At 42.5% G+C, this 24,351-nt stretch overlaps 2 protein-coding genes across 4 annotated transcripts in view; one reads left to right on the plus strand and one right to left on the minus strand.

Moving 5' to 3' along the window:
* ECPAS (Ecm29 proteasome adaptor and scaffold) overlaps window positions 1-939 on the minus strand; it is an 88,390-nt gene extending 87,451 nt beyond the window's left edge. Inside the window, exon 1 of one of the 3 annotated variants that reach the window (XM_081941601.1) lies at window positions 853-939. In XM_081941601.1, the coding sequence (XP_081797727.1) occupies window positions 853-886 (34 nt within the window). In that variant the 5' untranslated portion in view covers window positions 887-939. Of the gene's footprint in view, window positions 1-29; window positions 49-231; window positions 702-852 lie in introns of those variants that run through there. The other 2 variants (XM_081941600.1, XM_081941602.1) reach the window with 2 other exon arrangements.
* Window positions 940-8,841: 7,902 nt separating this feature from the next.
* Window positions 8,842-16,509, plus strand: DNAJC25 (DnaJ heat shock protein family (Hsp40) member C25). The gene is made up of 4 exons (XM_081943562.1): window positions 8,842-9,389; window positions 13,551-13,703; window positions 14,872-15,342; window positions 16,201-16,509. The coding sequence occupies exons 1-4, from the start codon at window positions 9,069-9,071 to the stop codon at window positions 16,321-16,323; spliced, it is 1,068 nt and encodes a 355-aa protein (XP_081799688.1). The 5' UTR covers window positions 8,842-9,068; the 3' UTR covers window positions 16,324-16,509.
* The last annotated feature ends 7,842 nt before the right edge of the window (window positions 16,510-24,351 follow it).

Below are 24,351 nucleotides of genomic sequence, written 5' to 3' on the forward strand. Positions count from 1 at the left end.
AGGTCTCCCGTTTCCGAGGTGGAAAGTACCCATCCAGTCGGGAGGGGGAAGGAATTACACCCTCCCCGAGAAAGGCCCAGGGGTGCTTCCCGAAGGCCCGGAGTACGCGCTTAAGCCGATCCGTTAAAAGAAAGGATTCACACGCTCGAGGAGGCCAGATCGCCCCCTTTTCAACGGATCCGCACGAACAATGTCCTCCCCTCCCCGCCGCCGCCCCGGACCCCCACTTACTCTGCTCGTCTTGGGCTGCAGAAGCGGCCGCAGCCATGTTGTCAGCTGGGAAGAGAGAAGGCGGCTTTAAGCCGGCAGTTCTCCTCGCTCTGGGCTGCGAGGCGATGGAGCCGAAGGGAGCGGAGGAGAAGGCAACCGGGGTGGGGGCTTCAGTCCTCCTTGGCCTTCAGCCCCTTCCTCGAGGCTTCCCCCCGCGACTGAGCTGCCAGAGAAAGGCGTCCAAGGGTGGGGGGGAGGCCGATGGTTGATTTTTTTTCTCCTCCCTCCTCTGACTCTCCCCTCAAAACGCCAACCGCAGTTGAGAGACACGCAAAGCTTAAGTAACCTGGCAAATCTCTTCTTCCTTGCCTGCCTCGGCTTCGTGCACACATGCACTCCACCCTCTCCGCCTTTTTTACTTTTACTTTTTATAGATTGAAAAAGAACGGGGCGGCGATCGTGTCCAGCTCCTTCTCTTTAACCACCTCCTCCTTGGACTACCTACACAGCTACAATGGTGTCTCCTTTGGCGAACCAAGCTTACAGCTCCACGTAACTGTTGGAGCCAAGGCACATTTTTTTATATATATAGGAAATTATATATATATAGGAAATTATTTATATATATATATAGGAAATTACCTGAATCCATGCTGACCTCCATGATTGGCAACATATGTACACACACACACACACACACACACACACTCACACACTCCTACACGTTCCCCACCACCACCAAAAGGGGTGGTGGAGAAAGGGTAAGCATTCTTTTTTTTTTTAATGAGTTTCTCCCCCTATCTGCAGAAGGTATTTCTTACAAGCTGACTCATCCCTACCTTGAAAGGTGTTCAGTTAGGTTGGTTTTAGAAAAACCTGAGATAAGTTTCATGCACAGGCCTCCTAAACGTATGCTATCCATTGGGGCCAGGTACGTAGTTAAACAATCTTCAAGCAGAGATGTACTGTACCTTTTTTCTGCTCAAATTTTTTTTATATCTATAGATACATATAAAGCTAAATACTACTCACTCATCACAAAAACCGTAAAGCCTACAAACTTGAAATTTGAGATGTACGTTTCTCTTGGCTTCTAGGTGCTCGCTAAGAAAGGATTTTTCAAAATGACCATCAGATCATTAGTATTTTAATACAATAATTACGCTCTGATGCTAAGGAGTTCTACTCCCCCTCCCCACTTGAAAAGAACTCTGTTCTGACTGCCAGTTGCCTCACATTTAGTTACCTTAGTTCAAACTGGCAGACGTTCCACTTCTTTACTCAGGAGCAGTCTGGGGCTCCTTACAGTACTAAATATCGGTATCTCACCAACATGTCTACGCCTTCCACCAATGGAACTGCTTCTGGACTCAAGGCGTCGGGAACGATATTCCCTTATGTGTTTCAATCACTACTGAGCCAACGGTTTGAACTGGAGTGAAACGGATTTATCCTGCATTTCCCGATCACAGTTTCGTTGCAAAGCACGGGTATCCAGCTAGTAAATTTATAAAGGGAAAATAGGGATATTTAAGACAGCTAGGAAAGTAGTCGTTTTAGATCTCTAAAATGTGGCTGCTGTTGATGTCCTAGCAAGCATGGGATATAAAATGTAGTCCTTATGACTACTAGATGGTGAAAAACTCATTTTATTGCCATCTAGCTATCCAGGTTTTGCAATAGTACAAATGTGGTAACTCTATGTAAAGAAAGGTCTTATGTATTTCTAGAAATCTCTTGCAAGAATGCAGGGTGTTCCATTCAAAAAGAGCCAGCAGCTCCAGGCAGTAAAATCCTTGCAATGCAAAGCAATGTTGGTGTATTGTTTGTTTGTTTGTTAAATTTTTATGCTGCCCATCTCACTGTTACGATGTTTCTAGAGCAGCGATGGCGAACCTTTTTTGGCTCACGTGCCACAAGTGGGGGGAGCGCAGGGGGGTCGTGTGTGGGTGTGCCGCACCCATAATGCAACGCGCGATCCCCCAGTGCGCATGCGCACACAACGCGTGACCCCCCCCCCAATTTTTACATGCTTTTTTCACCCTCCCCAGGCTCCACAGGCTTTATAAGAGCCTGGGGAGGGCGAAAAGAGCCTCCCCCGCCCCCCCGGAGGCCCTCCGGAGGCTTCAGGGACCGTCCGGAGGCTTCCCTGACACCTTCAGAGCACTTAAAACCACCCTCCGAGCAAACCGGAAGTGACTTCTGGGTTGTTCGGAGGGTGGTTTTAAGCGTTCCGAAGGCTTCAGGGACCGTCCGGAGGCTTTCCTTGCGTGCCCTGACAAATGGCTCCACGTGCCGCTTGTGGCACGCGTGCCATAGGTTCGCCATCACTGTTCTAGAGGCTTGCAATATAGTATATAATGTATATCCTGTGCAGTTTGTCTTGCAAACTTAACTATGCTATTGGAGACATTCTATCAGGATTAGTTGAAGGCAGTTGGGACATAGAGAAAGGCACTGTCCATGTTCATACATGTGCGATCCCAGTAAGTGATGGTAAAGGTAGAATGCAAGAATATATAGCAGGTATCTTACATATAGCATTTTGTCTATAGCCATAAATTGCTAGTATTTACTTGTGGATTATTTCTCATCTTCATAGCTGCTGTATTTCACTATCTTGACTCACCTTGAGATTTGCGTAGTTCATCTCTATACACTTTCTGAAGTCTGTTAACTAAATGGTTCAAGGATATGTGGTTGTCTGAGTTAGGCCACCACAGGTTTGAAGCAGAAAGGGGCAAAAGGAATTTCTTTTGGCTTTTGTTCCTTGTTAGTTCACCACTGGGATTAAAATCTCATATCCAAAAAGGTTGTGCCGGCTACACATATAAATGATTTGTGCAATGTCTTTCATGCGACTAGGATTATTGATTGATCAACCATCAATCAATAATCCTAGGCTTAACCATATTTTATGGAGAAAAAGAACAGAAGATAGCCAAAATAAGTGGCCATATAGATAATCCTCAACTAATGGAGCCTGCCACATAATTGCCTCACTTAATGATTCCCACCTGTCCTCTCTCTGATGCAGTCGTTAAGTGGAGCACAGGGTGACTTGGGTGGGAGAGACCCTGATGTTGGAAAGAGATTGGCACAGTTGGGAGGAAGGGTCAAGCAAGAGAGTAGTCTAGAATCTTTACATACTTTAGATAGAAACTAGATAATTTAAACTAGTTAAAATTCTTCAGGTATGGGTCTAATTATTCTCACATGACATCTGGGAGATCTAGCACAGGCACATCCTATTTGCCCCAGGCCTTTCAATACCTCTCCCATCCCCTGAGGCATCCCCTTCCCCACTTGTCATCCCTTGGGTTCCCTGTAGGCCATGGGCTACTTTCTGTTAGATTGGGTAATAAAAGGCACAAAAGGCTAGAGATAACAACAGCTCTTTATTTGGTCAAGTACAGGCATCCAATGAATGCAGGGTCGGACAGCTCCCTTTTTAAAGACCCTTGTTCCGGATTCTGTCTAATACAGCGCGAACTCATTTCAAAAGTTGCGCTTCGTTTGTGGCGGATACCAGTATGTCGTCGAAATAGGGGACGACTCCTGGTATCCCCTGTAAAAGTCGTTCCATAATGCTTTGGAACAGCCCAGGGGTGATACTAATGTCAAATTGCAGGCAGTTGCACTTGAATGCCCCCCCCCCGTGTGTTACGATGGTTTGGGCCTCCGCCGTAGCGCCATCTATTGGCAGCTGCTGGTATGCCTGCGCCAAGTCCAGTTTTGCAAATATTTTTCCCGGGCTGAGGGAATGCAACAAATGTTGGACTACGGATACGGGGTACGCGCTTTGTTGTAACCCCTTGTTGATTGTGCATTTGTAATCGGCACACAATCTGATAGATCCGTAAGGCTTGACCGGGGTCACGATCGGTGTCTCCCAGCGGGCGTAATCGACGGGCTCGAGGATCCCCTGGCTCACGAGTTTGTCTATCTCTTTATTGATTTTTGGTCGGAGGGCGAAAGGCACTCTCCTGGGTTTGAGCCGAATTGGGGCCACATTGGGGTCTAGGCTAAAGGAAATGGGGTCCCCCTTGTACTCACCCAGACCGGAGGCGAAAACGTCCTCAAACTCCCTAAAAATTGTTTCGTTCAGGGTGTTCACTTCGGCCACGACCATCCCTAGAGCCTGAAGCCAGTCCAGTCCAAATAGGCTCTGGAGATTGTCCCAGACCACTATTGCCTGCAGCTCCTTCGTGATTTGCTTGTAGCGTACCGTGAACGTGCCCTGACCAACGAGGGGGACTAGGTTGCCCTGGTAGTCGTGAAGGCGAACGTCAGGGCTTCTGAGATCCTTCTTCCGGGTCTTGGGGATTGTCCGTTTCAACACTGGCCATGTGATAATAGTTAGAGACAATCTCCATCTCGCAAGGGGCGCCCTCGAGGAAAACGGTGATTTTTAGCTTCCTGGGGTGGCTGGTTCGGATGTGCCGCACCAGAACCGTGACGTATGGCTTTTGGTGGTGACCCTAGTGCCCCCAGACAGACGCGGTGAGGTTGGCCACTTGATCATCGGATTCTGACCTCCGGAGGTGTCTCTGGTTGGGTCGCTGCCTCCGGTTTGGTCCTTTCTCAGCTCTCTCGGGGCGACCGGTGGTCGCAGGGAACTCGCTGCGGCATACCCTGGCGATGTCTCCTCTCCGCACTGCTGGCACGTCGCGTCTCGGAACCGGCAGGTTGCTCTGGTGTGGTCGCCTCCACAGCTAGCACAGGTTAGGCCGGGCGACTTGAATTTTCGCGCCGGGGCTGTGCGGCTGCTGCACATGCGGTGGCTACTCTCCTCGTTGCTCTCGGAGCTCTCTGGTTCTACTGTCTCGCAGTGGACTCAGGCACTCTTGGGTGCCTCTGCAGTCGCGTTGTGCCGCTGGAGGGTCTCCATGGACTTGTTCGCTGATTCGGCAGCCCTTGCCTCATCCAGAGCGATCTGGAGAGAGAGGTTGGATCTCGCCAGCAGTCTCGTTTGCAGGCCCCGGTCTCGGACTCCCAGTATTATCCGGTCCAGAATGAGGTCGTCCAGCTCGTGGAATTCGCAATGGGCTGCGGCTTTCCGGAGCGCTGCGATATACTTGTTTATGGACTTGCCTTCCATCTGGTTCCGGATGTTGAACTGGTAGCGCCGGACGTATTTCGATGGTTTCGGGGTGTAGTGAGTCCTCAGGGTTTGCTGCAACGCTGACCAGGAGACAGCATGCAGCGGCGTCGGTTAAGAGAGGTTCTTGGCAGTTTCTAGGACTGCGGGGCCACAGTAACCCAGGAACAGGTTCTTTCTCTGGACCTCCGGGACACCGCCAAGATCGTTTGCCTCCAGAAAAACCTCGAACCGCAGCAGATATGTGTCCCAGTCATCCGTGGCTGGGTTGAACGGAGGCAGTTGGGCATAGGTGGCCATTGTGCTTCTCTCTGGGTTCGTAATGGCCTGTTGATGCCTTCCTGCGCTCCGGGGGGAATGCTGCCTTGTGACCAGCTCTTTGTCAGTGAGTTTCGCTCTTCTCTTTGTCAGTGAGTTTCGTTCTTTTGTCTGCCTAATTGCCTTCCAATCTCACCTTCGTCGCCAATGTTAGATCGGGTAATGAAAGGCACAAAAGGCTAGAGATAACAATAGCTCTTTATTTGGTCAAGTACAGGCACCCACTGAATGCAGGGTTGGACAGCTCCATTTTAAAGGGGAGCTGTCTTGCGCTTCAGCCAATCAGGAGCCTCTGTGTTCCCGCCGGCAAATAGAGGACCAGAGTGAAAACTGCCATTGTCCTGAAGCAACTAGAGGGGAAGTATCTAACACTTTCCCCCACCAAACCAGGTCCCTCACATACCTTGAATCTGCTCCCTATCCCACTGAATCCCACACTCTTCCTGGCCCCCATCACTGATCATGTACTTATCTTTGGAAGATCTCTGGAACTGGAAAGAAAAGCAGACAGCCCCATATATCGGCATCCTTGGGCCTCTAGTTCTGTCCAGAAAACAGGTGCTATTTTGGATAATTAATTATGATCAGTACAAATTATAATCAATTTGTGTCGTTTAGCCATTCGGGAATTGCAGGCAGAGGAAGCTATGCTGCCTGGTACCAAGGAGACACAGCTGTCACTGGTTTTAGAAGATGAGGAGTCTAAACTGCCACTCCCCTCCCAAGAACTCACTGTGTGGAGAGGAGAATAGAGCAAAAGCGTTCTACAAGGGTCCTCACCAGAAGGGAACTTTGCCCTTCCAAATGAGCAATGCTATTTAAGAAGAGCAGTAATGACTTCATAGTCATTAGCCATGCTGTTCAGATAACGGGAGTTACTGTCAATGTAACTGAAGGGTCCAGGATGGAAAAACCTATCCTAAAATAATTCAAAATACCCTATCTTCCATAAATGTTCATTGTCATCCAATGTCAGGAATGATGAGAACACCAGAAGTATATGTCCAAAGCATATTATTCCAGCACGATTAAAAACCCCAAGGCATGACACCAAAGGTGTCATTCCCAGGTGACCAGCTAAAGTAAGCAAACACCTATATTGGATAGCAGTGATATAAGATACTGGAGGCAGATCATTCTTTTAGTAACAACAATAAAGGCATCATTTCACGGAAGAAGACAATGATAAGCCACACTTTTGTATTTTACCAAGAAAACCACATGGAGAGCCAACATGAAGTTATTGATAATTCAGTGCAGGATGATGAGCCCCTTAGGGTGGATGGCACTCAATATGCTATATTCAGTTTGAACTTGACAGAACATAAAAGCAAGATGTGCTGCTTTTCATTAGAAACTGGAAAGCCAAAGTTGGAAATACAGAGGAAAATGTATTTGAATTGAAGAAATGAAATAAAAGAGAATGACTCAGCAATGTCTCCTAATCCAAATATTTCTTAATTGCTATCACTGTCATCGGATGAGTGACAGCACCAAATGGAGTACTTGGAAATGAAACAGATGACATGACTGGCACAAGGAAGTGGAAGAGCTCAGTTATAACAAAAAGATGTGGTCAGGGGCTGCTTGAAGAACAAAGCAGGAATTACCCATGTTGCAAGTTGAAAGTTAAAGTCACGGAGCAGAAAACCAATCTGTTTTTACAATATGAACTTGAGCATAATACCTACCATTTTCAAGGAGGACATCAGGAATCATTTTGAAGTTTTGAACTTCCTTGATGGGGAATGAGAACTGTGGAATAAATACAAATGTTGCTAAGGATGAATGTGAAAAGAGACTACCAAAGACCCAAAAGCAGAAGAAAACAACTGGATATTGGAACAAACTATGAAAATAGCCAAAAAATAAATAAAAAAGAGAAACCAAAGCTATGAAAGACAAACATCTCAGGAAAGAAGAGAGTTTCAGACTTGTTAGAAGAGATCCAGAAGAGTATTACAATGATACCTGTAAAGACGTTAAAGATGGAAGCAGACATAGAAAACAAGGTCTTTCAAAAGATCTTGACTGAAATCTGGAATTTGTTCCAACCTTGAATTTGTAGGATTCTAATCAACAGATAATAACTGATTACAAACATCGCATAAAGATGGAAGGATTAAAGATGTCAACATCCAAGATGTATTGGAAGATATTTGCTTACATTTAGCATTAGAACATCAGATTAGATTAGCATTGCAGTCATTATCAAATCAGAAAGCTTCTGGGATTGGTAGAATTATCTTCAGAACTATGGCAAGTAACAGAGGAACCTGTAAAAGATCCAACCAAACTATGCCACGTCTAGTGAACAACAGTGGCCAACAGATTTAGAAGACATCAATCTATATACCAATACCAAAGAAAGGAAACTCAGCAGTATGCCTTCATAATTTCTACCTGCTAGCCAAATAATGCTTAGAATCACCCAATGCAAAATAGAGTCACGCATAGAAAGGGAGAAGCCCAACTTTCAAGATGGGATTAGATTAGGTTAGGTTAAATTAGATTAAATTAGATTAGAATTCTTTATTGGCCAAGTGTGACTGGACACACACGGAATTTGTCTCTGATGGGAAGAGGGACACAAAACATTTTTAATAATGCACGCTGGATAATTGAGAAAGCCAAAGAATACCAGAATCAAGGTTAATATGTGCCCACTGATTATAGAAAGGCCTTTGATCGTGTAAATGTGTCAAGCCGTGCAATGGGAATCCCAGATCATCTCCTTGTCCTCATGCAAAAACCTATTGCAGGTCAAAAAGGCAGTCTGCGCAGAAAATGAGACAAAGCTGTATACTGTCGTTTATTCAACCTACATGCTGAGATTAGACAGTCCGTCAGTCGTCTTGGAGAAAATTTATCTAAGTGATCCTTAAGAGTCGAGCACAATCCAATCAATTATTTTAAAAAAAGCACTGCCCACATTCTTGGGCGCCTCATTTTATATACAATTGATTTTGGTTCTTTCATCTGGGAGTTTGGCACACTTTCTCTCCCATCTATTGGCTGAGGCGGCTCCACGTGTCGCTCCCATGCCATAGGCGCCTCCCTCTAAACCCCATCCATTCGATTCCATTGGCCCGCTCGGGTCGCTCTATCCCCGCCTCCCCCCCCCCGCCCCGTGCGTCTTTAATCTCTTCCCTGTGCCGCGCGGCATCCCGCCTCTGCCTGCGAACTCCTCCCTCCGCTCGCCGATTGGCCGATTATTCTTCCTTCCCGACCATTCCCTTTTGACGCCGGGCGGTTCGGGGAAAGGTAAGGTGGCAGCTTCGCCTAGCCCTATTCGCTTTGTCCACGTCTAAACGTTCTGGCCCCGCCCTTAGGCTCGCGCTGCGGCGGGGCAGAAAGGAGACCAGGAGGAGCGGCGGAGGTTGCGGCCGTCTCGCCCGCCAGGCCTGACGGCGAAAGCCTCCCGGGAGCGGCCGCGGCGATGGCGGCAGCGCCGACATCCCGGGGCCGTTTTCGGCGGCGGGCGGGACACTGGCCGCTGCTGCTGGTGTGGGCCCTCCAGTGCCTGTGCCCGCGGCCGGCGGAAGCCCTGGTGGAAGGCTTGTATTGCGGCAAGCTGGTGTGCTACGACGTGCTGGGGGTCAGCCGAGACGCCAGCAAGGCTGAAATCGCCCGGGCTTACCGGCAGCTGGCTTTGCGCTACCATCCGGATCGGCAGCGGGAACCCGACCGGGATGGCAAAGGAGCCGAGGCCGCTCAGGAGAAATTCCTGCTGATCGCGACCGCCTACGAGACCCTCAAGGTGAGAGAGTGGGGCCGGGACCGCCCCCTCCCTCCTCCCGGCCTGGGCGGATGCCTCCGGTAAGATCCCCCACGGCTCCCTCTCCCCTTCCCGCGAACGCGCATCTCCTCCCGCCGGTCGCCTTGAGAGAGGATGGAGCAGCTGTTGAGGGGGCCAGGAATGGCTGACGCCGATATGGAGGACTCAGGGATAGAAGTGGCCTTGGTTGCTCGGGTCTCTGGAGTATTTCCTTAGGATGCTGGGTTCTTCTTCTTTCCTTCCTTTAATTGCAGGTCCTTTCGTCCCCAGTCGCTGTGCTTGTACGGGCTGGCTGGGGATGATGCAAAGTGTAGTGCCATGTTAATGGAGCGATGCCAGGGCTAGGCAGACCCACAGGTGTCAAATTAGGAAAGGTTACTTAAAGTCAAAACTAAAAGAGAGAGAGAGAGAGTGCGCTCTGTTGCATCATGTTACAAGTCTTTTCTAATCTAGCAGTCTTGCTTTTCCCATAAAATCAAGAAATTTGTCCTGCTTTAGCTTAAAAAATAGGGCTTCTTCAGGAAAAGCCTTCAGCTTTGGCAAATGTCTATGGAGATTTTCAGTCCTCCAGGTTATGGTTGCCCCAAAGGGGCTTTTTTACCCACCAAGAGGCAACTGGACTTTTTTGTTTTTCTTTGAAGACATTTTCTCATCCAAGAGGCAGTTCTGATTGGATGGTGGGAAATGGAAGGATTTATACTCCTTGACGGGATGGCCAGTTGTCTTCATTGAGTATAAATCTTCGGCTTTCTCAATTATCCAGCATGCGTTATTAGAAATAATGTTTTGTGTCCCTCTGGCCCCCTGAGACAAATTCCTTGTGTGTCCAATTACACACTTGTCCAATAAAGAATTCTAATCTAACCTAAAGCCATCTTGAAATCCTTCCATTCCCCACCATCCAGTCAGAGCTGAAGAAGCTTCTTAGCTGAGAGCAAAACATCTTCAAACAAAAACAAGAAAGTCCAGTTGCCTCTTGGGGGAAAAAGCCCCTTCGGGACAATCAGCTTTGACAGTTACCGATAAATGGAACCGTCGTGCATTAGAAGCAGTATACAGGTGGTCCTCAACTTACGACTGCATGTGAGCCCCAAAATTATGTTGCCAAGTGAGAAATTTGTTAAGGGAGCTTTGCCCCATTTTACAACTTTTCTCGTCACATTTATTAAGCGAATCACCACAATTCTTAAATTAACAACACGGTTGTTAAGTGAACCTGGTTTTCCTGTTGCCTTTGCTTGTCAGAAGAAGTACGCAAAGGGGGATCACATGACTCCAGGACACTGCAACTGTCATAAATGTGAGTCAACGGTCAAGCATCCAAATGTAAATCGTGTTAGCATGGGGATGCTGAACAGTCATAAATGTGAAAAAGGATCATAACTCACTTTTTTCAGTGCCATTATAACTTTGAATGGTCACTAAATGAACTATTGTAAGTCAAGGACTACCTATATTTGGTACCAGCTTTTAGGGACAACAAGAAGGGAAGATGGGTTCTTTTGTACTATACTCGCGGGCTTCAAGGAGCATTTGCCTAGCAGCAGTAACAGACAACATCTGGGCTAGACAAATCTTTGACTTGTCTCAACACCACAGTTTTCAGGAAGGGAGCCTGCAGAAAAGTTTTAAAATTAAATCCCTTTGAGGCTTTTCTATGTTCTGAATATTTGAAATGTCAGCATTAGGATTTGAGATGGGAAATAACACATCACGTCATGCAGGTGTTTAAAGTGTCCCATGTACTTTAGTAGTGTCTACACTTCTAATTTAAGGTTAAGTTTCATCCTCAAACTTCAAAAGAAACAGAACTTCAAAGAAGAGGGCTTTGAGACAGATCATTTATTTGAAGTGAATGTTTCCTAGCAATGAAGAACAATTGTCATAAATTGGAGATGTCCTAGAGACATTGTATAATCCCACCACTTCTATATATGCTTTTTCAAGAGGTGTATTCATGTAAACACGCAATTTAGGTGTAAAAGTAATCCTGTCCTCTAAACTTTATGCAGCAAGAGATTTGTGACTTAAAACAAACAAACAAGTGTAGGGTATCATATTTGTGATATGCCAGGATTCATGGGTGAGTCTAAAATAGCTCTTTAGATTGCACCAGGCAGTGTACAGAATGACAAAATACAGATAGTCAGTAACATCATTAATTTCCAATAATTTGAATTAGCATATTTAAAAATGATGAAAGTCAGCCATGAAATGAAAATCCCTTGAACTTGACAAGATTAGAAAAAATGAGTTATGAGCATTATTTTTAGAGGTCCCCAAAACCCAAGTTGAGGATTTTATCATATATTAAAACATGCCTTCTGGATAGGCTGAAATCCAAATAAAATCATTAATTTTACTTTTTCTCTCCAGCTTCAATTATATTGTGCTTTTAAGACCATTCAAAATGTTGGATGAGGACTGAGAATGTTTTAAGAAAAACTTCAGCCAAGTTAGATAATTGCAAACCAGTCCATGAAGGACTTCGAGTAGTAAAGAATCCTTTGAATTATTAAATATAGGTAATGCTTGACTTTGAGGACTATAAAAATACAGTGGTTGTAATACATATATTTAAAAAGTTTTATTTAGGAATCAATTTTATCAGAAATATTCCTGCTTCCTCTTTTAAGATAAATTCAACACTGAGTGGGCGATAGCTTCATGGTGGAATTTCTCCAGTCCTACTTATCTGTAACATGACAAAAAGCAAGTCCCATACAGTATTCAACATCTTCCATCTCCAATAGAGACTTTTAAAAAAATTGAAATGAGCAAAGAGTAACTGTCATTCATATTTGGGAAAGTAACCAAGATGAATGGCAGTGGTCTGATCTTTAAATCAATTTTCTATCCCTTATTTCTTATACCTCTTCTAAAGTATCTCTAAAAAAGGGCTTTCCATTTTCAATGTCTTAAAAATCTGGATGATGAGTACATAGCAGTAAAATTTTAGTGTTTTGTGTATTTCTTTGCTTCCCTCTGTATTTGCAGCCTTTCTACAAAGGCTGTGGTGTTGAGATTTGCTGTAAAAAGGAGCAATCTTTACCTTGCTTTCAGTTTTTAGGAAGCATCTTCTCTATTTCATTTATTCTTGAATGTAAGGGGGAGGGGTACATCTGTTTAGTTGTTAGGTGCAAGAGTGGAGAAGTTTCAGTTCTTTCAAAACCAGACCTCTTTGGTATGTGAAGGTTGGGATAAATCTTTTTCATCTGCATCAGATGAGGAATAGTAAATTGATCCATGAGTAGACAAAGTATCTCAGCTCTTCATCCAAATAACTGCAATGGAAATCTTAGGAAACTTAGCAGATGCTCTGTAATTTCTCTATCCTTTCAGTACATCGAATATTTTAAGAGCTAGGGCATTCTTTCATTAAGTTCAGTATGGACAAAAAACTAGTAACATGATGTTGTCTAATCACACTATAAGTAATATGTGAGGAAATTGAAGAGGATTTCTGAGTTGTGCGAGTGCAGTTGCTAAAAGTCTTCAAAGCAAATGAATTCAAGAGCAGTGCTTTCCTTTCTTCTAGAAAAATAAACATTTTATTTTAGAAAATAAAATTAATGGATGGTTAGAGATTAGTGGCTTGGTTGGAAGTCTTTTGGGTAAAAAAGACAAATATAAGCAGGGGTGGTAAAGTGTACCCTTCAGGAAGACTACATGGAATGGAAGGAAGCATTCAGATATAATTTGTGATTGATCATATTATTTATTGCAGTCATTTTATGAACTACCAAACTTTTCCTTGCCAGACATTTGTAAAAGCATCAGGCAATTTGTCAAATATATATGTATGTCCTCTAGTCAACATAATTGGGACCTTTATCTTACCTAAGGAAACATTCCAGCCATGGAGTTATCATGTTATTCTGAAAGTACATAGTATTTTTTCATTTGTGTGTAAAAGAAAATGTATTGCTTTGTTTAAATTCAGCTTTCTTAGTTGTTTTGTTTTATTGCATAAATATAATTAATTTGTTTTGACAGTTTAATTGCTAAATCAGCAATGATAGATATATAATTGCCATAAAAACTACATTAAAAAGCATTTACTTATACCGACATACAATTTATTTTCTTTCATTCTGAAATGAAATATTTCAACATTTTAAAAACTGCCAATGCTTTTTTCAGGATGAAGAAACTCGTAAGGATTATGATTATATGCTGGATCATCCTGAGGAGTATTACAGCCATTACTATCACTATTATTCTAGAAGATTGGCACCCAAGGTGGATGTCAGAATAGTGATTCTTGTCACTGTGTGTGCCATTTCTTTATTTCAGGTAAGTACTGCATGCTTATATCCTACCTGTTCCAGTATTCTCCTCTAGTTTGGACATACTGTGTGGTATTGGATCCAGAATTCCAATTGGAGGGTGGAGGTGAGGAAAATTCCTTCTCTCTTTAGTGCCCATTGTGTGGGGAGCCTACATGGGGAAGAGGGAATTGATTACTTCTCCCTTCATGCTACAGCTCAGTAGGCCAAGGTAAATATGCTAAGTGTTTTTCTTCTTTATGTGAATAGCAAGCAATAAAGCCTGTAACATTGTTCTTGTGCAGATTTTCTTTGGTCAAGACACAGTGCATACAGGCAGTCCTTGACTTACAAAGTTCATTTAGTGACCATTAGAAGTTACAACAGCAATGAAAAAAGTGACATATGACTGTTTTACAAACTAATGGCCATTGCAACATCCCCATGATCACATTATCAAAATTCAGATGCTTGGCAACTCATATTTATGGTGGTTGCAGTGTTCTGGGGTGGAGGGTTGGGGGGGTCATATGATTACTTTTTGCAACCTTCTGACTAGCAATGGGAAAGCCAAATTCACTTTAATTTAATTTAACAACTGCAGTGATTCACTTAACAACTGCAAGAAAGATTGGAAAAAGGGGCAGAATTCACTTCACTATTTCACTTGGCAACATAAATTTTGGGCTCATAAGTTGAGAACTATCTGTAATTTGGTATGTAGACTTGCCACATATTGGGAATTGTGTCATTTATTAATATGGAACTTGTGTATCATGATTCATAAAGCCTCAGATCACTACACATTTCTTTGTTTTTTGTCATGACATGATTATGTATAAAAGTACGTAGTCAGGTAATCCTCACATAATGGCTGCAATTCAGCCTGGTGAGGATTATCTGTCCATGTTTGAACAAAAAGAGAATGTGATAAAAACACAAGCAAGTATCACATGAAAATAATGTATTTGATTTCCTTAAAAATTGCATGTCGTGACTCATACCTCTAGATACATAGGAGCTGCAGAATTTCAGAAAATACGAAATGAACAAGGTTGTACTTATGCAGGCAAAAAGAACACACTCAACAAAGTGAATTTTATATTTAGACCAAATAGTATGGGGAAAATAAAGGTTAAAGGATTCTCAAAAGTTAAAACTGTAGATAAATTTGAACTTGCCATTTCATGTTTTAGTTCTTCAGCTGGCGGACTAGCTACAATGAAGCTATCAACTACCTAGCAACTATGCCAAAATATCGAATACAAGCTACTGAGATTGCTAGGCAACAGGGGCTATTGAACAGAGCCAAAGAAAAGGGCAAAAGCAGGCGATCAAAGGAAGAAATCCGCAAAGAAGAAGAAGAAATTATCAAAAAGGTAATAAAAACCAAAATAGATATCAAGGGTGGCTACCAGAAACCTCGAATCTCTGACATTCTCTTCTTTCAAATTGTTTTAACACCTTTTTATCTGTGCAAATACATAGCGTGGTATTTTTGGTGGATTTATTCTTTCAATATCAAAAGGCAAGAGTATGGTGAAGAAGAGAAATTGTACATTATACGCAAACATATGAAAATGTCACAATCCCAATTTGACACTTTGGAAGATCATCAGAGAGAGTCTTTTCTTGAACGGCAGCTTTGGATAAAAGAAAATTACGAGGTGAGTGATGGTGGCACCAGAGAAGTAACCCCCCCTTCCCCCCATAATCTAGGCCTGGAGAGTAACTATAGAGATGATTTTCACAATTTTACAGCATTGGTCTCATTCAGCAAATCCCAACAAATCCCAAATAATTATAAATAATCCCAAATAATTATAAATAATCCCAAATAATTATAAATAATCCCAAATCCCAGCAAATCCCAAATAATTACTAATAGATTTATACTGAACCACAGGTTTATACAATACAATAGTAGAGTTGGAAGGGACCTTGGAGGTCTTCTAGTCCAACCCCCTGCCTAGGCAGGAAACCCTATACCGTTTCAGACAAATGGCTATCCAACATCTTCTTAAAGACTTCCAGTGTTAGGGCATTCACAACCTCTGGAGGCAAGCTGTTTAATGTTTTATCATCCACAGTGCAATTGTTATCTGGGTTTGACAGTTAAGGTGCAACAGATAGTCTCCTACTTTTCATTGGTGTAGAAAGGTCACTTTCTCTTTAAATAATACACAATAAATGCATAGTCACTATAGTCTCATAAGGTACATTTTTGTTCGTTTCTATAATGTCTAGTTAATAGATTTCTAATGGAGACGTTTTTTAAAAGCTGTTTGTTCTGCTTATTGCTATTCACTATTTATAAACACAAGATAGTAATTCAGGAAGCAGAGTTCTAGAACCAGTTATTCACTCAACAGTTATGTAACTCAGAATAATCTTATTTGAAATACCTGATGATATATGGACGAGTCTTCATTTGAAAGTGATGTGTCTGCACTGAAATTTGCAATGAGTTTGTGTAGGTATCTATTGCAGACTGATGTGGCTTTCATTAAACCTTCCCTTTTTAGCTTTATAAACAAGAGCAAGAGGAGGAGCTGAAGAAAAAAATGGCAATGGATCCTCGATGGAAAAGATACCGGCGGTGGATGAGGAATGAAGGCCCTGGAAGACTGACATTTATTGATGATTGACATGCGCGAAACATGTACAATCATGTCACAGATGATTGACAGGATTATTCATATCTAAAATGTTCAGAGTTTAACTGCTGTGTTTCAGTGGTGTCCTAAAACTCAGGAATTAATCAGGGAGAAAACTAGTAACATTTTATGATTTTATATATGTGCATACAAATAAAAGTAAATATGTTAATTATACATATTTTTTTCACTCTTGATGTGCTATGGAATTAAAACTGAGGCAGATGCATTAATTCCTTTATACTGCTATTATGTTGGTAGTCCTCATAACGATTCATTTAGGAATCATTCAAAGTTACAGTGGCAGTGAAAAAGCGACTTATGATAGTTTTTCATGCTTATGACCATTGCAGAATCCCCTTGGTCACATGATTAAAATTCAGATGCTTGGCAACTGGCTCATATTTATGACGGTTGTCCCAGGGTTATGTGATAATCTTTTGTGACCTGAAAGCAAAGTCAAGGGGATGCCAGATTCACTTTACAACTGTATTACCAACTTTACAACTGCAGTGATTCACTTTACAGCAGTGGCAAGAAAGGTAAAATGGGGCAAAACTCATTTGTCTGTCTCGCTTAGCAATGGAAATTTTGAGCTCAGTTGTGGCCGTAAATCGATGACGGCCTGTAATCATCTAGATATAATCTGCAAAAACTTTTCGGTATTGAACAAATCTTGGGAATGCAATTGTCTTTGCTTTTCTTCTCTATAAACTTATTTTTATTTATTTAAAACATTTCTACAGTCACCCTCCTTAAAGTTGAGCTCTGGTTGGCTTACAGTCCAAAAAGCAAACAATATTTACAGCAATAAAAACACAAGAAACCATAAAACCTAAAAAAGAAAAATCTGGTGCCGCAACTACTCTTCTCTGATGTCATTCACTTCAATCTCCTTCCAGTTTGAAATCACCCAATCTCAGCACTTGGAGGAATAATCCTGTTATGAAAGTCACCTTTGCTTATATATCAGGAAAAACAATAATTATTAAAGATTGAAAGCAATGGCAGGTTGGTTGTATCGTTGCCTGAGCTGGCAAAGACAGATTTCCAGTAAGAGCAGGAATAGTACTTTTGGCAAGCATCTGCTAAAATTCCATAGTATTAGTGAAACATGTACAATTGCAACAGTCAGAATTATTTCAACGAATTGTTTGGCTAAATCTACATAGGAGAAGTTAAAATGTTAATGGAGTATGCCTTATATCTTTTACAGTCTTTAGGTTTTTCAAAACCTTAGTGTATGTAGTACAGTGGAACAGGTAGATTTCTACTGCTGAAAAAATATTTAACTTTTAAACTGCCTTTATTAATAACTGGTGTGCAATTTGGCTGATGATAAACTACCTTCTATTCAGAGGTGGGTTGCTCCCAGTTTGGCCCGGATTGGGCGAACCAGTAGTAGCGGTGGCAGGAGGCTCTACCCACCTGCCCGGAGGCTTCTGCACATGCACAGTAGCGGCGCACGCATACAAGCAAACTGGTAGTAAAAAAATTGGAAACCCACCACTGCTTCTATTGTTTAAATTACATCTATCTTCTATTGTTTAAATTCCAGTTCCTTTGTTTGACATTACAAATATACCAGTAAGTATTAAAATAAGAACATTTGAATAAAACAGATATTAACCCTAGAATCTGAAACACATTAACTCTCACGTACAGAGAGCTTTTATATTTATTCATTAGGGAAAGCTCCACTGTGACTAGTGAGATGTGAATGTAACGTAAAACAATCCATCTGGGCTGCTTTTGGGAGCATTTCTCCAGATAAATGCTCATAAAGACCATCTAAGGCTAAACTGAGAAATATCTGAATGAGCATAATTTCTAATGTAAACAGACCAAAATCAGGATCATCATTACCTTATGTCCCCATTCCCCCCCTGATGTCTAGCTGTATTTAATTACAGCACCTATTATCCCCAGGCAGGCACACTTTCTGGATAATGAATGAAGCTGCTGAGGAGCAGTAAAAGGGGAATATGGACAGTGTAGCTGTTAATCTCATTAGGCAGATAGAACTAAGAAATCCACTCCAAAGGAAGGCTAAGCCTGCTTTTATAGAGAAGAGTGATCAACCCGAGCTTCTGCTTTACAGTATGTTACCTCTAGCTCCCAACTTTTTGGGCACCAAGTACTGTTTCCACGGGGAGAGGTTTTTCCGTGGACCAGAGTGGGCGTGGTTTAGCATGCTGCCTGCATCCTGCGGATGGCACTTTGCTTGTTTGCATGGGCCAGTTTCTGGCATGCCACGGCTCAGTGCCAGCCCAAGGTCGAGGGTTGGGGACCTCTCTATTACCTTGTTTCTCTGAACTAAAAAAATGGTGTTTTGCTTCCTTTGCCTAGGTTGTTGCGCATCTCAGCCAAGTGGCAGACAGAAATATATTAGACTTGCAGGAGCATGAGAGATCTTTCCTTAGGACTTGAATGATTCTCAGATCAGATGAGGATTTCTTCAAATATAAACATGTACCCTTAAAGTAGTTTATGGTAAAATGTTTCTACGCTTTCCTGTTATACATTGTTTTTGGAGTGTTTCCCTAATTACATGCCTTGCTTTTTTGTGAACTCGCAAGGCGTTTTTACCACCTTACACCTACAGTGTTTAGAACAGAAGACTTTTTCCCATTCAATAAGACTTGATGAGTCATGAGTAATTTTACAACCTCAAAGCCATATTGAATTTTATTTATGTTATTTTGCTCAGAAGTGTAAAATGGGTGCTTTCAGAACCTTGGCATAACAAGTCCAGAGTAACTGTATTTAAACCTGGAATTTCAATTGCTGCTAGTATACCAAGATGGAATCTAGAGGTAACCAGATGTGGGACAAAGAAAAAGACGGCCAGTTTAATTTAAACTTTCAATGAAAATGATAAAATAATACCACAATGTCTCTAAACTGAAATTTTCAGAGCATTTTGTTTCTATCATCGATGGTAAGATGCAGCTTCTTCATCAATTTGACAGGTAGAACTTGTGACAGAAAAGGTTAAAACTAAGTTCTATATTAATTAAATCAGAAATTATTTCCCCAAGAAACATGGCAGTTAACATTTTATATTAGACAAGGTCTATAAGGGAAAATGTCTAGGTTCCTCTTCAGACAACTACTGCTACAATTCTTTGCAGTGAGTGTGTTTATTCAGAAGTAAATTACACCAAGTCCAATGGAACTTGCTCCATATTCTAGTAAGTGTGCCACCCATACCTTGTTAAAAGCAAACATTTGGATTGTTAGAAATTCAGTTCGCTTTGTGAAATAGCTTCAAGAAATGTAATCCCATTTATTTGCAGTCATCTCAGCCTTTGACTTTAGGATTCACATTTATACCTGACTGCCGATGTTTGTATTATTGATAAATTGTTTTCTAAACGGGAAAGTAATTGTGAGAATCATAGCTGCTCCATTGTGTTCAACTAGCTTCAATTTCCTCAACCTTCCTGCCTCCAGCCCTTTCCTATTTTTGCTATTTTTCAGTCAGCTTCATATACAACATATTCCACTATATACACATGGGCATGTGATGGTGATTCTTCTTTCTTGGTTTTGAAGCTTGGGAAGATGGTTCTGGATTATTCATGGTCTTGCTAGAAGGAAAGCTTTTTAAAAATTAAAGGAAGTGTTTTCTGTGCTTAGATCTTCCAAGAATCTATTCTGCTTCAAACTTCATATTCAGAATAGTTTTGCAATGACCATTCTGCTGAGGAAGAAAGATTTACATTGTATATAAGGTGAATGATAAATGCCATAATGCTCTATAACGTTAGCATTCAAACAAGCAGGCACAAACACACAACCCAGGTATCAATAAGTTAAGACAAAAATGTCAATAAAAAAGACAAAAAAGTCTGTATAATGGACCTAGTAGAACTTGGAGACAGCAGAACAAAGGAGAAAGAACTGGAGAAAATCACAAAATACAAAGTCTTGCAAATAATTATGGCAAAAGAAAACAAAAACAGTACCAATAGTGGTTGGTGGCTTGGGTGCAATCTCCAAACATCTGGAACATCAGATGCTCTGTCTGACACATCTGTCTGTCAGCATTGACAAAATCACTGTCGGTCAATTGCAAAAGGCAGTTTTACTTGGAACGCTTACATCCTGCAACAATACTTTTAACACCATCAAGCAACAACATCTGCCTATCACATGTCCTTTAGGAAGGACTCAATACCCCGTTTCCCCAAAAATAAGACCTCCCCAGATAATAAGCCCAATCGTGCTTTTGAGCGAATGCTCAACCCAAAATAAGCCCTCCACAAAAATATTGCAACATAGCAGCAGCCATGAGGTGACCACGCTTGCCGCCTCCTGCACCATAAAAATAATAAGACCTCTCCGAAAATAAGGCCAAGCACTTATTTCGGGAGTCAAATACACTCTAAATATCTGGCTGATTGCAATGAATTATAATAATAGCACATTTGGAACCAAGACGAAAATCTTTTTCCTTCTCACTGCTCCGAGTGATTGGCTGAAAGAGGAACTTTATCCAGCTCTCAAGGTGAGAAGCAGAAAAGGAGAGGAAATTCTTTATTCTGCAATATGGAAAAGATTCTTCTATGCCATACAGAAGAATGGGAATTAGACATTTTTTCCTTTCATTGTCCTACGGCATAAACAGGACATTCATATATGTTTCTTTTATTTATATTAGGTAAAAAGAAGAGGAGAAAGCAGGGGAATGGCCATGGAATGGTAATGGGGAGCCATCCATCCAGAGAGGAAATTATTTCTGTCCCAATAATAAATAACACAGCTTTACATGTCACAAAATTAAAGAGTGGCTCACATAAGTAGCTTTTAATCACAGTGCTAGCTAATTCGTGTCTTGTTTAGGATCTCATTTATGCCCTGCTTTTTAAAAAAATGACACACCTATGTAACTCCCAAGGCTACCAAGTTGTGTTTCTTAAGAAGCTACTGTACCTGCAAGCCTCATTTGTAACTGAGGAACGATAGATCCTGGTTGTCTGCGTTTCTGCTGTTTGGAAAAAGAAAGTCAAAACATTCCACTGACTATGCTCAAAGTACTGGAACATGAAAAGCTTTAAAAAAAGATGGCTTTGGATATCAGCTACTGTTTCTCAATGTTGCCTGGCTCTAGGAGTTCCACAAAACAGTCATCAGCCTTGAAGGATTTTTAAAAAAATCTCTGACTTCCTTTAAACAGCAAATACAGAACTGTCCAAAATGGGTTTTTATCATCTGTTTTCAGACGCTAGTTATCGTGAAATTGCCAGCTACATACAGTGCTTTGGTGTAAGGAATGCAAATGCAGTAGTAGAAAAAAAAACCAGTTACTTGGTGCCGACATGTAGTTTATTTAATTGCTGTCTTCATAGACAAAATATTTCTTAAAACGAAAAGGTCCAACAGATGCTAAGCATTATTGTCGCTTTTTGCTTCCCCCCCCCCCCCCACACACACACACCATACCCAGTGGGAAGGAAGTAAATATTATGAAATTTTTAGTGGGAGCCTTATGGAGAGAATATTCTCAAGGCTAATGTTAGTTATGGCATCTTTGTAGAAATAATATTCCTTGAAAATGTAGACAGAAAGATCATTTGAGAAAATACAAAAATAGTGTTCCTTTCTATCAAATTTGGAAGGGTGTGGATCTTCTGAAATTGGATGCTTTATTGTATGTTGTAGATCCCCACATTGGGGAACAATAAACAAACCAGTAAATTTTCATCTATCCTGAGATAACTGGTTTTGTTGCTGATTGTTAATCCAGATCCTCCTTGATTAAAGAGCACATTCTTCTATTCATTGGAATATGACAAACGTGACAATAATTTTCAAAAATTGAAAAGTCCATATGTTTTTGCAAAGAACAGTAGAACAGGGGCCAAACAGTTGATTTGGGCTTCTCTTAGTATTTGCTTTTGTCCTACATATGACAGGAGATGAAAGGCTCAGATGTGACATGACCAAGGCACATATACAGCAGTTCTTGACTTACGGCCGACCATTTAGTGACATTTCAAAGTTACAACAAATCTCTCCTCCCGAAAATATGTATGACTTGGTTCTGAAGTTTCAATGGCCACCCCCCCCCGCCTCCCATGATCACATTCCAGGTGTTCAACAACTACCTCACTTTTACAGTCATTTGCAGCATCCCATAATCACTATTTACATTTTTGCTAAAAATCGGCATTTGCATTCTAGTTTTGGGTAAAAAAGCCCCATGGTAAACAATGGATTTGCTTAACACAAAAACGGTCATAAAACGGTCATAAAATGGATCTGGTTGCAAGGTGTTCCATTTTACAATCTCACAACACAATAGGCAGACTCCATTGTAGTTGTAAATCGACAACTCCCTGAACAACACGGACAGGGCCACAATGGTAAGTGAGCACCTGTCTACCCTAGACAAGTTCAAATCACCAGGACCAGACGGATTAAACCCCAGGGATCTGAAGGAACTGGCAGATGAGATCTCAGAACCACTGGATTATATTGTTCAGAGATCCTGGAGCACCGGGGAACTGCTAGAGGACTGGAAAAGAGCTGATGTGGTTCCCATCTTCAAAAAAGGAAAAAAAATAGATCCAGGAAACTACAGACCTATCAGCCTGACCTCAATACCAGGAAAGTTTCTGGAAAAGATAATCAAGCAACGAATTAGCAAACACCTAGAAGTAAACAAAGTAATAGCCAAAAGCCAACATGGGTTTGTCAAAAACAGATCATGCCAGACTAATCTTACTGCATTCTTTGACAAAGTGACAAAATTAGTGGACCGGAGGAATGCCGTCGATATAGTTTACTTGGACTTCAGTAAGGCATTTGATAAGGTAGACCATAACCTACTACTGGATAAAGTAGAAGAGTGTGGGTTAGACAGCATTAGCAGATGGATTCATAACTGGCTGACCAACCACACTCAATGTGTAGACCTCAACTGCATCTACATGGAGGGAAGTATGGAGTGGAGTACAGTGACATGCAGTGAGCTTTACGGCTGGTGAGGCTGGTGACGTCATCAGCGTGAGCCGCGGTCCCCTTCATGTTGACTCACGAGTCAGGAAGGAGGGGAATTCCTCTCCTTCCTGACTCCTGAGTCAACATGAAGGGGACTCTCCGCGGGACCGCGGCTCACGCTGCGCGATCCCTCCAGCCTCCCTCCTGCGCACGTCCCATTCCCCGCCTTCATGTTGACTTAGGAAGGCAGGGAATGGGACGTGCGCAGGAGGGAGGCTGGAGGGATTGCAGAGGAGGGATCGCGCAGCGTGAGCCGCGGTCCCGCGGAGCATGCTCCGTGGTCCCCTTCATGTTGACTTAGGAAGGCGGGGAATGGGACGTGCGCAGGAGGGAGGCTGGAGGGATCGCGGAGGAGGGATCGCGCAGCGTGAGCCGCGGTCCCGCGGAGCACGCTCCGCGGTCCCCTTCATGTTGACTTAGGAAGGCGGGGAATGGGACGTGCGCAGGAGGGAGGCTGAGGCTAGAGGAGCCTCCTGCACACGTGGTCCCATTCCTCTTCTTCCTGACTCCTGAGTCAACATGAAGGGGACCACGGAGCGCTCCCATTCCCCACCACGTGTGCAGAAGGCTCCTCAGCGCCTTTTCCCTTTTTTTTTTCATGATGAGAGTGGTGCGGCTCTGCCTCCCCTGCCTCCCCTGACCGCACGTCCCTGGTGGAGTACCCCAAGGCTCTGTTTTAGGCCCAGTACTCTTCAACATCTTCATCAATGATTTGGATGAGGGAATAAATGGGGAACTCATCAAATTTGCAGATGACACCAAGCTGGCAGGAATAGCCAACACTCCAGAAGACAGGCTTAAGATACAGAAGGATCTTGACAAACTTGAACATTGGGCACTATCAAATAAAATGAAACTCAATGGTGAAAAGAGTAAGGTTCTACATTTAAGCAAGAAAAACGAAATGCACAGGTACAGTATAGGTGGTACCCTGCTCAATAGTAGTAACTGTGAGAGAGATCATGGAGTCCTAGTGGACAACCATTTAAATATGAGCCAGCAGTGTGCAGC

This window comes from Natrix helvetica (genome assembly GCF_964273705.1).
Source record: "Natrix helvetica genome assembly, chromosome: 2".
Taxonomy (NCBI): Eukaryota; Metazoa; Chordata; class Lepidosauria; order Squamata; family Natricidae; genus Natrix; species Natrix helvetica.